Genomic DNA, 13949 nt, shown 5'->3' on the forward strand with positions numbered 1-13949 from the left:
CCAATGAACACACCTGCTGCAGGGATTCACAGCCTGTGGACATGAGCACAGTGTGAGGACAGACAGGAGACTGGAGACTGTCGCACTCTGACGTCCTGTTCGCTCTCCTCCGACTGTCAGCACCTCCTCTTCTCCTTTGCTTGTTCTTGTTCTGCAGAGACAGTTTGGACCACGGGACGCACTCGTTCATCCACGACAGTCTCTTCTGCTCCGGTTGCTCAGGGAGACACGCGTGTGAAGACACGTGGGACGTCACAGCCGCGCGGTGTTGGTCTTGTCGCACACTTGTTTCAGAGCTGCTGGGACTGGGTGTGGACTGGCTTTGTGAAGGACCAGGTCTTGAGGAGGACGTGATGGTGCTCAGCCTCTCCTCCTTTTCACTTTCCTTATCTTCTTTGAGTTGTATTTCTCCTGTTTTGGTCTTCTGTTCTTCTTTCTCTTCCTGCCTCTTTTCTTTGTCCACTTCATTCGTTTTATTCAGTTCCCTCTCTTTCTCGGGCCTTAATTCTTCTTCCATTTTTTGTTCTTCCTCCCTCCACTGTTTTTTCTCTTTTTCTTTTGCAGTTTTCTCTTCTTCGTTCCTTTTATTCTCATCCTTGGTTTCTCCATTTTCCTCTTCCTCTTTCTTCTTCATCCATACTTCAGCTTCTTTTGCCATCCTCTGCTCTTCCTCTCTTCTCTTATTTTCTTCATCACTGTTTTTCTTTTCACACTTCTTCACTTCTGTTTCCTCATCAGTGGTTCTCCTTCTATCTTCCTCCCTGAAGTTCTCAGTCTCCTCTCCTTCACATTTACTGTTTCTCTCCTTTTCCTTCTTTCTTGTGTCTTTTTGTATCTTGTTCTTCTCCTCTACCTCCTTCACACTCTTACACTCATCTTCCCCCATCCTTTTCCTCTCAATTTCTATCTCTCTCTGATTCATCTCCTCTTCCGATGTCCTCCTCTGCTCCTCCTCCTCCTTCTCTCTCTTCCTCTTCTCTTCCTCCTTCTTTTTCCTCTCACCCTCTTCATTTACAATTTCCTGCTCATCCTCCTTACTCCTCTTCTTCTCTTGTTTCTGTAAATCTCTGATCTCATTCTTCATCCTTACTTCATGTTCTATTGTCATCCTCTGCTCTTCCTCACTTCTCTTATCATCCAAGTCAGTGTTTATTGAGTCACCCTTTTCTTTCCCTCTCCACTCCTTCAGTCCTATATCTTCACTCAGTTTTCTCCTTTTGTCTTCCTCCGCCATGTTTTCAATTTGCCCTGTCTTGTTTCCCTTCATCTCTTTTATTTCCTCATTACCTTCCTTCCTTATCATTTCCTCTTGCTCTACGTGTCTCCTTGTCTTCTCATCCTTACATCTCGTGTCTTTTATACTTCTCTCTTCTTCCTTCTCCTCATGCATTCTGTTTTTCTCCTCATCTCTTTCCCCCTTTTCCTCATTCTCCACTCTCCTCCTTTCTTCTTCCTCCCTCCGCCGCTGTTCCTCCTCCTTTCTTCTGAGTTTTTCTTTGAGTCTCATTTCTTCTATTTTCCTCTTGCTGTCATCCTCCTTCTTCTTTCTAGTCTCTTCCTCCATCCTCTGCATCTCTCTCTTGTTTTTCTCTGCTTCCCTTTTCCTCCTCTCTTCTTCCTCCTCTTCTTTCTTCATCTTCTCTTCCATCTCCTTCCTTTTCTTCTCATCCTCGTCCTTTATCCTCTTGTGCTCCACCTCCATCTTCTTCCTCTCTTCATTCACTTGTCTCTGCAAGTCTCTGATCAGCTCCTGAGTGGGAAAAAAAATTAAATATCATCATTTCACTCAAACTTGTAACTAAATGAGTAAATATTTTAATTAGTTAATGAGGATTATTATTCAAATTAAACGTATTATTCCATTATTGTTATTAAATACAGATACACTGTACCTGCTGAAGCTGGAATTCCTGCTCAAGTTTTTCCTGAGCTCTCTTCCCCATCAATTCCAGCTCCTTCTGATGTAGCTGGATACAGACAGAAATAAAAAAATAACATAAGAACACAAGACACTCAGAGGCTGAAAACTTGCTGTTTAACATTCATCTGTTTGTTGTCTCTTTTCTTATATCCCAGAGGTTTATATCTGGGTGTAATATCTTGAAGAATCACTTAACAGCTATCCTGATCAAGAAAATAGCCTCAAAATGAAGTTCACAAGAATTCAACCTGAGCAAACCCCCAATAATAAGATGGGTTATGACATAAGAAAGCCCCTCATTTTACTTTTAAGTAGCGACATGTGTCAGACAAGAAGAACGGAAAGAGTCTCAAATGATTCACCTTCTCTGCCTCCATTATCTTCTTCAGCTCCTCCTGGAAGTTTATTTGGCTCCGTTTCCTTTCCTCCTCTTTCCTCTTCATCTCCTCCTGTTCCTCTCTGAGCTCCCGCTCGCACCGACTGCTTTGCTTTACCTCCTCTTCAGTCGTCGTCACTTCGACGTCCGCGTGTTTTTCACACCACCTGCACTCGTCCATTTCTGCCTCACCTATGACAGGTAACAAAAAAATGAGCACAAAGTGCCAAAGGGAGGTCAAATTGTTGTCTCTTATCACACATGGCAGAGAAGAGAAAGTACATCTCTCATTTTATCACCCTCAGAATTCAAAAGGTGGGATTACAGAGGCCTGGATCTCCATAATTACAGCTGACATTAAGTAGAACAAAACTAGGACAACACTGACCTCTTGTGGACTTTTTCTGACAATGCTTGAGTCTAGTGCAGGAAAATACAATGTCGTTTATTTGACGTCCTCTTGTCACGCTGTCATATCGAGCTGAATGCGCTTTTATTAAGCCCCAAAACAATAATGTTCTCTGTGCATTGAGTTTATTTAAGTTTGTCCAATAAGCTCTGAGAGAAAATCAGCAAACAGGAGTTGTTTCAATAAATGTTTCAAATGTGTTATTTGCAAAACTACTAAACAGCAGTGGGCAGCAGTAGACCAGCAGCTCCCATGAGCCTGGGTGGTAAAAAGTATTTGGTGCAAACATTTAAAGGGCCACTTCCCCAATAAATTCAGTTTTTTTTTTTTTACCAACTTCCAGAGATAAATGTGTTATTTGATCATCAGACAGTGGATCTGACAACTCATCCCAAAAATAAAATAAAATTGGCCAAAAAGTTGATTTTACCATCATTGCTGAGAGAGGACAAGTTTCCCTCGGGTTCTGTTTCACCAGGAACCTGCGTCACAAAGAAACAGTGTGGTCATTCTGATACAGTGACCAACTTAGGACCAGACAGAAGACTCAAAGTGTTTACCTGCATATTAAGACTCATCGTGTCCTTATCGGGTTCGTGAGGCGAGGTCATCCTGACGTCAGTGTAATGTGACGCAGGGAAGTCTGAGATGAGGTTTATAGACAGGGCAGAAGTCTTTATCATCATCGTCATCATCATCATCATCAAACATCATGATCTCATGAGGGGAAACAGAGGTTTCGAGCTGGTCCTTCTCCTCCCTCTTCTCTTGTTTCTGTAAATGTCTGATCTCATTCTTCATCCTTACTTCATGTTCTATCGTCATCCTCTGCTCTTCCTCACTTCACTTATCCTCTGTGTCAGTGTTTTTGAGTCATCCATTTCTTTCTCTCTCCACTTTCAGACCTTTTGTCCTCCTCCATCATGTTTTCCATTATCCCTGTCTTGTCCTCCTCATATTTTCCCTTCATATCCTTTATGTTCTCATTACCTTCCTTCCTTTTTCATTTCCATATCTCTCTTCTTCCTTCTCCCTTATGTCATCCTGTTATAACTTCTAACTGTGATTGGGAACTTGAGACTGTAGAGGGCAGCATTACATCTCAGAAATCACAAAACAGACAATATCATAAAACATGCAAAATGTAAGATCATTTCATATAATGACAAAGCCTATGAAGCCTACAGAAGCTCAAAGTCCCTCTGTCGTCATCTGATCAGGACAACTCTATACGATCTTCCTCAGGACCTGCCAACGGTAGAGGTCAGAGGTTCTGCAGCTAAACCCACCTTAACAAGCCGTCCAAGCCTATTCTTACTGGCCAGATTTATGCAGCTCTGTCTGTCCATAGACATTAAACTTAACTTAATTTAATATATAAATCTGATTTTGTTTTATTACAAGTTCCCATACCTTGAAGTTCCTCCAGGATGAGCTCCTCACAACGTGCTGCTCTGCATTTAGAGGTTTCAAAGTAGCTGAGCAGAGAAAGTGGAATATCGTCTGAGACCTATTGGGAGAAAGTCAATTTAATCTCATGTTGTGTTTCATTAAGATTGGTAAATTAAAGTGACAGTTCAGTCACTGACACAATGTAAGAGTGTGTCCTGTGTCCCTTGCAATTTGAAATCACCACTGTTTCTCTATGGACTGCACTATAAGGGGGTGAGAGCAGTTTACAAGGCGGCACAAACTTTCGTTTCCTGTCAGAAAAGGTTGTCAAACGGCGAGATAAAGCAGCAAACATATTTGTATGATATCTTAGATTGAAGCCAGCATGGGTGAAACTTTTGTTTTGTGTGGTTAAAATGTGTTTTTCCTCAGAGGAAGGTGTCAAACCCAAATGACATGGCGGCCAATGAGCGTCTAGTCTTGTCAAAAGTGTGAAGAAAGTAGTGTATGAGCAATATCTGCTTAAAATTATGACATAATACTCCATCATGGTATCACAATTAAGATATTCATGATGATATTTAAGGGAGTTTTAAAGTAACATGACTTTATGCAATAAAAGTGTCTTTATGACACAAACTAAAATCTATTTTACAAAAAAAGTTGAAAATGGAGTCAATAATAACATGAACAGCTGTAATAAAAACACTAAACAAGCTCATATAGAAATGTAATTTAAAGTTGTATGTGATACAAATGACTGGTTTTGGGTCTATTTTCTATGACCTCGCTGGCAGCTGTGCCTCTGTGTTTAAATACCTTCAACACCTCTGTCTCAGTGTGCGTGAGACACATTTCAAGCTGGTTCTAGTCAGTACTGACTATGTGTTATTTCCTACTACAACCACACGTTAAAAAACCTGAACTATCCCTTTAACATTGAGTCTGAGGGGGAATCTCTCTCTCTCACACACACACACACACATCTGTCAATTACGTAAAGTAAAATTAGAATAGAATAGAATAGACACCATGCACATGCTTTTTACCACATGACGTCTTCAGTGTCCTGTCCCGACTTGAGCGGTGGACACTTACACTCAGACACTCACCGTGTCCTCGCCGTCAGCACCACCTTCACACGCGACCGCATTATTCAGCTCACGCACGATGAATTCGCCCAACTCGCTGTCGTCCGTCATGACTTGAGTGAGTTTCCGCGGTCGCTCCGCGTCCGTCGATACATCCGTCTCCATGGAAACCGTGCTCCGCGGTACTACGGCACCTCGCAACGGACAAAATGTGCGAAAGGCAAATTGCTGCAAATCCTAGACCGAAGCAGAATTTTTCAGTTGCACATCATTTTTGAAATTTATAGTTATGTGCATTGTATATTACTTATAACATTAAATATATAATATCTTGACTAGTGAACTCATATATCTACATATATGTGTGTGTACATAAATAATAATATAATTATTATTATTTGTGATTATGTTATGTGAATTTATGTTTACACCCCTCGTGTTTTTGGCAGCCTGTGTTGTTAGATTGGAGAGATTTCGGTGACAGAGTGCGCGTCTGTCCTGCCGTGTTGGTATTAATAATATAATATAATATAATATAATATAATATAACATAGTGTTATAAAAGGAATCTGACTTCAACTGATGGGTTTGGAGGCCAAATTCTTTTTTCTTTTCTTTGTGACAATGAAATATTGTGTCATGGATTTGTGTGGGCATTTTGGGCATGCAGTCAGAGGGGGGGGTCAGTGAGCTAAAGACCTTGTAGGTGAGTCACAGGACCCGAAGAACAAAAACCAGTGAACAATCAATGGCCAGTGAACAATGTACACTTTTTCCATGCCATTTGTGATCACAAAGAGCGGTTCCTCTCTCCCATGGCGAGGGCTCTGCACTTGTGCTGTACTCGGCTGCTTTGAGGAGATTCCAGTGGCCCACACAGGTTTTCCCATACACATTCCTGAGCACTTTCTAAAAAGAACCCAGTCTCCTTCCTCAGAGTTTCAAAGAAAAACAGCATGTCCTCCATTCCCTGGCGTTTGGTCTCGAGACACCCTAAGGCCTGTTCTCCTTTCTCGTGATGATCCACGACAAAGAGAAAACAACGGAACGGCGCCACATCAGACTCATTTTCCCTTCAGGGGGCCAAAAAAAAATTAATTCCACAGTGGAAATGTAAAGCCTCACTTCCACAGCTCTTATGTGGCCCATAAGGCTGACACCGGTTCCTCACAGAAATGTTTTCACTGAGGTCATTAAGGGTCAACGCACAACCACCGTCCTGAGGCTGATAAGCGGAGATCGGACAGTTTGGTTGTGCCCTCGTCGTTGGAGTCAAACTGCCCTTCACTTATGTTTCATTAGGACCTCTTAGATCCTTTGACCAAGGTCAATTGCTCAAAAAGGCTCCATCAGCAAGCCTTGTCCGCTTCAATTAGGGCCAGGCCCTTTGTCAGTGGGCAAAGGTGACCGTCACTTTTGTCCAAGTGCACGGGACCCAGACAGCAGCTGGACGGAGAAAGGCTACAGATTTGTACAGCAGATTATGTCGGTCAGTGGCGGCTCTGACCCAAAGACAGCAGCAGTTTGGACAGACACTGTGTGTTTACACTGTCAAGGGTTTTGTGTTACTCGTCTTTAGCCAGTTATCTTGACAGTCACTGGGACTATCAAGCCTATCATTTCCATCGAGGGGCTTTGACCAAAGTAAAGGGGGAAAAAAGAAAAATGAACACCACCCAGACTGTCCTTTATTCTTCTATCACTGCACAGGTGGAATTTACAGACTTAATGATGCTTAAATATCAATTTATTCATTTATTTGTTTGTTTTGGGGTGTGTAATTTAAAAAAACACCTTAAATTACACCTTTAACACCTAAGCCTCAAACTGTCCATCCAGAATAACTTTCAATATCTGGCAGTTATTTGCAGTTTACTGCATGTTAAAATAGTGTATTAACAATTTCAAATGAAGAAAAACACTGTAGTTGTACACGAACCCAGAGTTTGCGTGCTAAATTTGAAATTTGAACAGTATAAAACATATTTGAAATATCATTGGTTTGTCCAAAAATAGGCCAAAAAATGGAAACTATGTACAGGCAAGTTTACCACCTTTCTCCTCTCTGGTGACAAAGCTGCTGCTTCGCCAGTTTCCTGCAACAGCACGAGAGAAATTACGGTAATAACTACATGTACATGCGTGATTGCGCTAATGTAAAGCACGCTTGCGCAAATGTGTCGTGATACAAAATAAACAATAAATCATAATATAAATTTAAAAAAAATATATATTTAACACTTACATTCTCCTACAAACACACCCAACTTTTCATAACAGTTCATTTAAAAATAATCTATCAGTCTATGACTTGGTTTAATATGACTGTGATGATTTGTTCTGATGCATTTCATGAACTCAACCTAAATCCCAGAGCTCTAACATGATGATGCTTCTCAATGCCCTGAGCCAGATTATAGTTTACTGAGAGTGAAATCACGTTCATGTAGACCTGATGGAAGCTTAAACATATTAAGCACATGTGAGGGGGGGGGGGGGGGGGGGGGGGGGGATATTTAAAGAAGCTAATCCTGCATGAATGCTGCTGTAAGCCCATAATTACTTCTATGTTGCATTCTTGTAGCTAAAAGTATGTAGTAAGTATGTTGTGTCCTTTGCGGTGTCAGCTCAAAGAGGTTACCTTTCTTTATCAATGGGAGGACAGAAGTATTAAACGGGACGGACTTGGATACAGACTCAGATTGTTATCATCACGCTGCCAGTGTGACCTGCAGAACACGTAAATCTGCTTCAAATGACTGTGAGATTAACGTAATCAGAATTCCCAGTAATAAGCTCCGGGGCTGGACAGAGTCTACCCTAATTTCAGAGAATTAAAGAAGCAGGGCTACAGTATTAAAGGGATAGTTACGGGAGAGTTGTATGACGTACTGACATATGACGCTGCTAAGTGTAGTTGTCAAGGTTACACAACTAAACAGCTTTCTCAGCCACTCACACTTCCACACCAAACACCCTTAGAGAAAATCATGCATCTTGATGTAAAATCTCCGATTTTTACTACGGACTAAGAGTAAGCTGTTTAACAACACAACATAAAACTTTAGGTTCCAGGTTCTTCAGTGAAAGCAAGCCTCTGTGTCTCAGGCTGACTACCTCACATTATGTCAATGCAGATAGTGTGTTTTTATAACGTCATAAAAAGAAAAAAAAAGCATGATTCCTTTCCCTGATCATGTGCTTTTTATATGCCCCCACTTAACCTAACCAAAAGCCCCTCCAGCAGTTAAAACACATTAATATCACATTAATATGCAAGTCTATAGACTCGTTTATAAAAGAAAAAAAACAATCTTGATACCAAAATGTGAGGTGACACATATTGGCAGAACTTAACGTGTGATCCTGGAGAGACTGGGTTGTTTCAAGGCTAAATCCAAGATTCTGCACTTTTTTTTGCAAGTACCACAGTCACATGCTGAGAACAGCATTCCGTACATGGCTATCGAGAGTAACACTGACAGCCAAGGGCAAAAAGGAAATGTGAGCTCTTTTGTTTCTTTCGCCATGGGACTGCATACGCGTAAACGTACAAATGTTTCAAGTTGAACTGTTCTGCAAGCAGTCTGTGCCCTGTGTTTGTAGAGCTCCACTGTGTGGAGACAGAATGGCTCCCAGTGAACGGACAAAGGTGGAGATCACGCTTGCTACTCTCTCTCTCTCTCTCCCTTTGTCTCTCAGAATATTCAACAGCAGATGAAACTTTTGTAGTAAGTTCATCTTTGTAATGGTAGAGGAACGATTGAATCGGACATAATATTTGTGCAGTTTGTTATTTCCAATATGTTATATTTACTACTTAGATTGTACCCATAATTATGTTTGTATAATTGTACAATCACATTCAAATACAAATTCTATCATTAGAATTTGCCTGTTACATGTACATGTACATGTTAGGGTTAGGGTTAACACTATGTCTTCTGCAGCAGCTGAAATGGAGAAAGAAAAAGAGGAAATTGCTGAGAAAGCAGGAGTATGGAGCCCGGGTAGGGTCATGGTGGGAAATATTTTTGGACCGAACTTTTGCGTTCCCTTGCAATATTTTTGCGTTCCCTCACCATATTTTTGCGTTCCCTCTCAGTCTTTTTGCGTTCCCTCACCATATTTTTGTGTCCCCTCGCAGTCTTTTTGCGTTCCCTCACCATATTTTTGCGTTTCCTCACCATATTTTTGCATTCCCTCACCATATTTTTGCGTTCCCTCACAATCTTTTTGAGTTCCATCACAATATTTTTGAGTTCCTTCGCAATATTTTTGAGTTTCCTCGCAATACTTTTTGCTTTCCCTCGCAATTCTTTTTGCTTTCCTTCAAAATATTAAAATATTTCCCACCATGACCCTACCCAGGCTCCGTACAAGAGAGCGGAGAGTGTTGTGAAAGAGGTTTTACACCATAGTTCCCTGGTTCACACGGGAAAGGGAATGGAGACGGTGAGTGGAAGAGTCCACTGTTTCATGCACGTTGCAGTGTCCCCATTAGATGCCATTAATTATTACACAGTGGTCCTTTAAATTCAGGTTAATTAAAGTGTGATTGTATGAGGTACAGACAAATGTAACCTTTGCAGAAAAGTATAATAGTAAGGTTGTTTTAGGAGACAAAACTCAAGGTCAATGGTAAACATGAGACCAAACAATTCAGGTTTCAAAGGTTTGGGGGGAAAAACATGGGCTTTCCAAAACTTTCATAAGGAAGGAAATGCATTTGTCATTCCACAAATATACACCGAAGCTACACACAATGCATGTAAACATACCTTTGTTTGATCGTAAGACAACTCCACGGGGCATCTTTAATCAACAGGGGATCTGAGGAAAACACCACAACAATATGAGTCCTTGGACCTGTAATTAAGCAATACCACACAAGAGGGAGTGCTATTTTACTGAAACAATAGAGTTTGATATTTTTTAATGAATTTTCAGATCTATATTTGTGTGTTCACAAAGAATTATAGTAGAGAGCACCTGTGCCCACTCAGTGGTTTGGATGGAGATATCCTGCTCCTTCTCTCCCCTCTTCTGGTGTCTATTTATAATTTAATTCAAGTGTTATTTCTGGAAAACAGAAATAGGTTGAAAGGGCCCAACAGTCAGTGTAATTATTGATTATTATGATAATACACCTGTGGAGTGGCGTGATACTACAGTTAAGAGTCGGAGTGTTGTTATAATTAACATCAATACTACATATAGTATAATATACCAAGATGGCAGGACACTGTTGTGGTCCACTGCTCTACAAAACGATCACAGACACTTTTTTTAAAAAGATGACACAGAAATACGTGCAGGGGAGTAAACCCGTTAAAAAACTAGAACACTTTGACTCAGACAAGACACAACATGGTGGGAGCAGATAGCATTTATCGCCATTCAGTGTGTCCATTTGTAATTCCAGTCATCAGCACTTTTCATGGCCTCACACTCTTATTCGTAGAATAGACAAAAAAAGTGAAGAGTGCATCAAGGCTGTTGCTGTGAAAATCATGTGCAGGGCACAAAGGCTTTCTCTCTGTTTGAAGGAGCTTCCTGACGGCACATGAAACATCCTCTTCCCCCCACCCCCGGTTACAAGAAAAGGAGCTTTTTAAGACAATTGCACACACCCTATATTCAGCCTTAGGTGTGTGTTTGTGGCGGTAAAAATAGCTTATCAAAACATAACCACTTTGCTATTACTGGATAATAGTCGCATGATGTTACCTTAGAGACTGCTGGGAGTAGCCATCAGAAGACGGCTAAAGATGGAGGCTTTAACAATGTCCAATTGTTACTAGAGGCCCCAAAGTGTGCCAAGAAATCACATCATTACACCAAAAATACCTGTTAGGATGGATGTGTGCTTTCATGTCATTTACACAAAATTCAGACTGTAGGCAATCTGTGTATATACAGTATTTACAGAGGGAGAGAGAAATTTGTATAATAGAGAAGCAAATTTATGTAATAAAATGAGGTGGAGTTTTGTCTTGTCTGTTCAAGCAATATGCAAAAAGGGGAATGAATGCTTTCTGCTTGTAATCGTGTAGCACAGCCAGTCCCATTTCCCCAGCCATTTAAGTTGAGAGCAATACACCTCTGTGCCACATAAGAGGAGCTTTTTCATTTAATACCACTCACTATTTCTGGGCGTAATAACGCACGATTCGGCAGCGAGACACAAGAAATGGGTGTTTGGATCTTCAATAAAGGCCCAGCTAAAGAGGAGACCGCAGCTAAAGTTAGCCAAACTAGTGCCCATCAGGCAACACACACGTTCAAGGTGGGATGATGTATTTTCACAAACAGATATAGACTGAATCTGCACCACATATTAATGTCGCACTCTACTAATGTACCACAAACTTTGACGCAATACTTAAAAAGAGAGCAGGCCACTTCGACCAAGTGAGCTATCTGGCACCCTACGGGGCAAAGGCAGTGTAGCCCGATGGAGAAATACAGAAATATTGCACCGCAACTTCAAAAGTATCGTTATTTTGACAAAATAAATCATACACACACTTACAAAAGTGCCAGGCCACTACATGTACATTTAATAGCAAAACTATGCTATTAAAACGGAGGTTTCGTCATTTGAAGGCAACTGTTCATTGCTTTACACACTAAACGGTCCGCGATGTGTCACGTCCGCAACCACATCCGATCTTACCCTTCAAAATACAAGCCAAAGGACCTACACACCGCGCCACTGCTTTTTAGCTTTTTACGAAAGTGGCGTAACTCAGAGCTGTGAAAATCAGCTCGGTAAAAACAGCCTACAACATATTTTGACATGAATATTCACACGACACCCAAGGCACATACATTAAGACAATGAACCCCTACTTCACAACACAAATAAGATAATACCAACCATAAAGAATAATTTACACTAGTTAAAATAGTCAAATTTTAAAGCTAACTGACAACTGCTGCTCCAAAGTGGTGATGCTTTACTTTACCAACGTGCTGCTAATGATGTGATTGGTTCGTTTTTGATTTGTTCAAGGAAACATCCAAATTGACGTAGATTTTTGAAATTATTTATCGTACAGATATAGTGGGTGAAAATATCGTAGATATTGTAGAACTTTCTAGCAGGCTTATCTTTCATTCTATTTATCTGTTGATTGTTAGCACCGTTGCATTTAAAGTGCCTTTAAGGTGCATTATCAAAGCCATGTTTTGTTATATATTAACCTTCGTATGTGCCTTTGAAAATGTATCTATTATCAGAACCTGTACGACTTGTCGGTTTTACAAACTAACTAACTCTAGTTAGTAGCTAACTTCTAACTGTCTAAACTAACTACTAACTGACTGCTGTCTAACTGCTATTTAACTGTGTATGTGGAATAAACCTTCAGAAAGACAGTCGAGATGTGCCCGCCGTACTTGTTCTGGTTACCCTTTCCAGAAGGGAGTAGAGCTGAAAGGAATGTGATTGTAGAAATCTGGACAGATATGATAGTTATCATATATCATATATCTGGCATCTAGCTAACCAGGTTATGTGTCCAAACTGCAGATTTTCCCCCTGGTGGCAATCCGCTATATTTCCACTTCCTATTTGGCTTTAGGGAAACCCAGAAGACTAAATCCAGTTTTTGAATCACATAACAGTTATATTATCTGTTGTTTTGCATGTGTGAATGTGAGGAATCAGTGGCAGCATCCAATCACTGACTCACCCATTCATGTCAGCTCTGGGTGATTCCCATTGGCTCAGGGCCTCCGTCTCAATTACGCAGTGAAAACCAATATGCCCTGACTTTCCATGGCCATGGGAGGGGGGGGGGGGGGGGGGGGCAAACTTGTGACGTCCAGATAACATTGTGTTAACAAAGTCGGAGTCCCTTCATGAAGAATTCATCATGTAGGCAGAGTAATCCGCCATCTGTGACTGGCTCTGCATGTGTTTACCAGCACAAAATCAAAACAACAACAACACAGAATGGGAAACAACAAGTAACAGCAGTCTGGGGGGGTCGTTCAAGGGACAAGAGGAAGGGTCAGACATGAAAAATCTCTTTTATAAATGATGAAGATATTACTTTATGAAGCTTTTGACAGCTGTTACAGACGTGCATATTAATGTCACACTGTTTTTACTGCATGTAGCACTTTTTTGCTGAAATGAGAAAAGGGGGTTGGTGATGTGGTGAACACACCATGTCACCACAACAGCATTAATACATGAAAATACGCCACAGCGTTAAAACACACCAGGATTTGGTCTCAACCTAAAATAAAAATCTAGACAAAATACAAAGATGGACATTTTTTTCAAAAAGGCAATATTACGAAGAAATGTTCGACCTGGTCATAAATACATGCCTTAGTGCCACTTCAGATGTGCTTTTATTTACATTTTTCTTTTCTGCCTTTATTATTATTATTTCCGCTTTTACCTGCTGTGACGTGAAGTACAAGGTCTTATCTGCTGCCTCAACCACCAAGTGTTCTCTTGGGCGATATGTGTCTTATTATCCTCATCTTTGTCCTTGAGTCACAGTGAACTGGCCCCCATACATGTTGCACGTAACACAGCCGGTCCTGAATGAAGTTGCACTTATCTTTGTATTCCATGCAAACAGTGACATCACTGAATAAGACACACATCAGAAAGCTCAGTGATAGTTCAAGGGTGTCTGTTGTAGCTCTTATCAATGATGTAAGAATGTGGACTCACTGCCACAACACACAACATCACAGTGAAATAAATAAATGGAGAGAGCAGTTGCCACTTTT

At 40.8% G+C, this 13949-nt stretch overlaps 1 protein-coding gene across 6 annotated transcripts in view; it reads right to left on the reverse strand.

Moving 5' to 3' along the window:
- Positions 1 to 12253, reverse strand: part of lrriq1 (leucine-rich repeats and IQ motif containing 1) — a 48054-nt gene extending 35801 nt beyond the window's left edge. The window contains exons 1-9 of one of the 6 annotated variants that reach the window (XM_058644396.1): positions 10920 to 12253; positions 10182 to 10271; positions 9971 to 10022; positions 4120 to 4216; positions 3267 to 3349; positions 3137 to 3188; positions 2284 to 2489; positions 1893 to 1967; positions 14 to 1750 (exon numbers count right to left, since the gene is read on the reverse strand). In XM_058644396.1, coding sequence (XP_058500379.1) covers positions 14 to 1750; positions 1893 to 1967; positions 2284 to 2489; positions 3137 to 3188; positions 3267 to 3317 — 2121 coding nt within the window. In that variant the 5' untranslated portion in view covers positions 3318 to 3349; positions 4120 to 4216; positions 9971 to 10022; positions 10182 to 10271; positions 10920 to 12253. Of the gene's footprint in view, positions 1 to 13; positions 1751 to 1892; positions 1968 to 2283; positions 2490 to 3136; positions 3189 to 3266; positions 4037 to 4119; positions 4217 to 9970; positions 10059 to 10181 lie in introns of those variants that run through there. The other 5 variants (XM_058644397.1, XM_058644394.1, XM_058644395.1 and 2 more) reach the window with 5 other exon arrangements.
- Between the last annotated feature and the right edge of the window lie 1696 nt (positions 12254 to 13949).

The sequence above is a fragment of the Solea solea genome, chromosome 12 (assembly GCF_958295425.1).
Source record: "Solea solea chromosome 12, fSolSol10.1, whole genome shotgun sequence".
In the NCBI taxonomy this organism is placed as follows: domain Eukaryota; kingdom Metazoa; phylum Chordata; class Actinopteri; order Pleuronectiformes; family Soleidae; genus Solea; species Solea solea.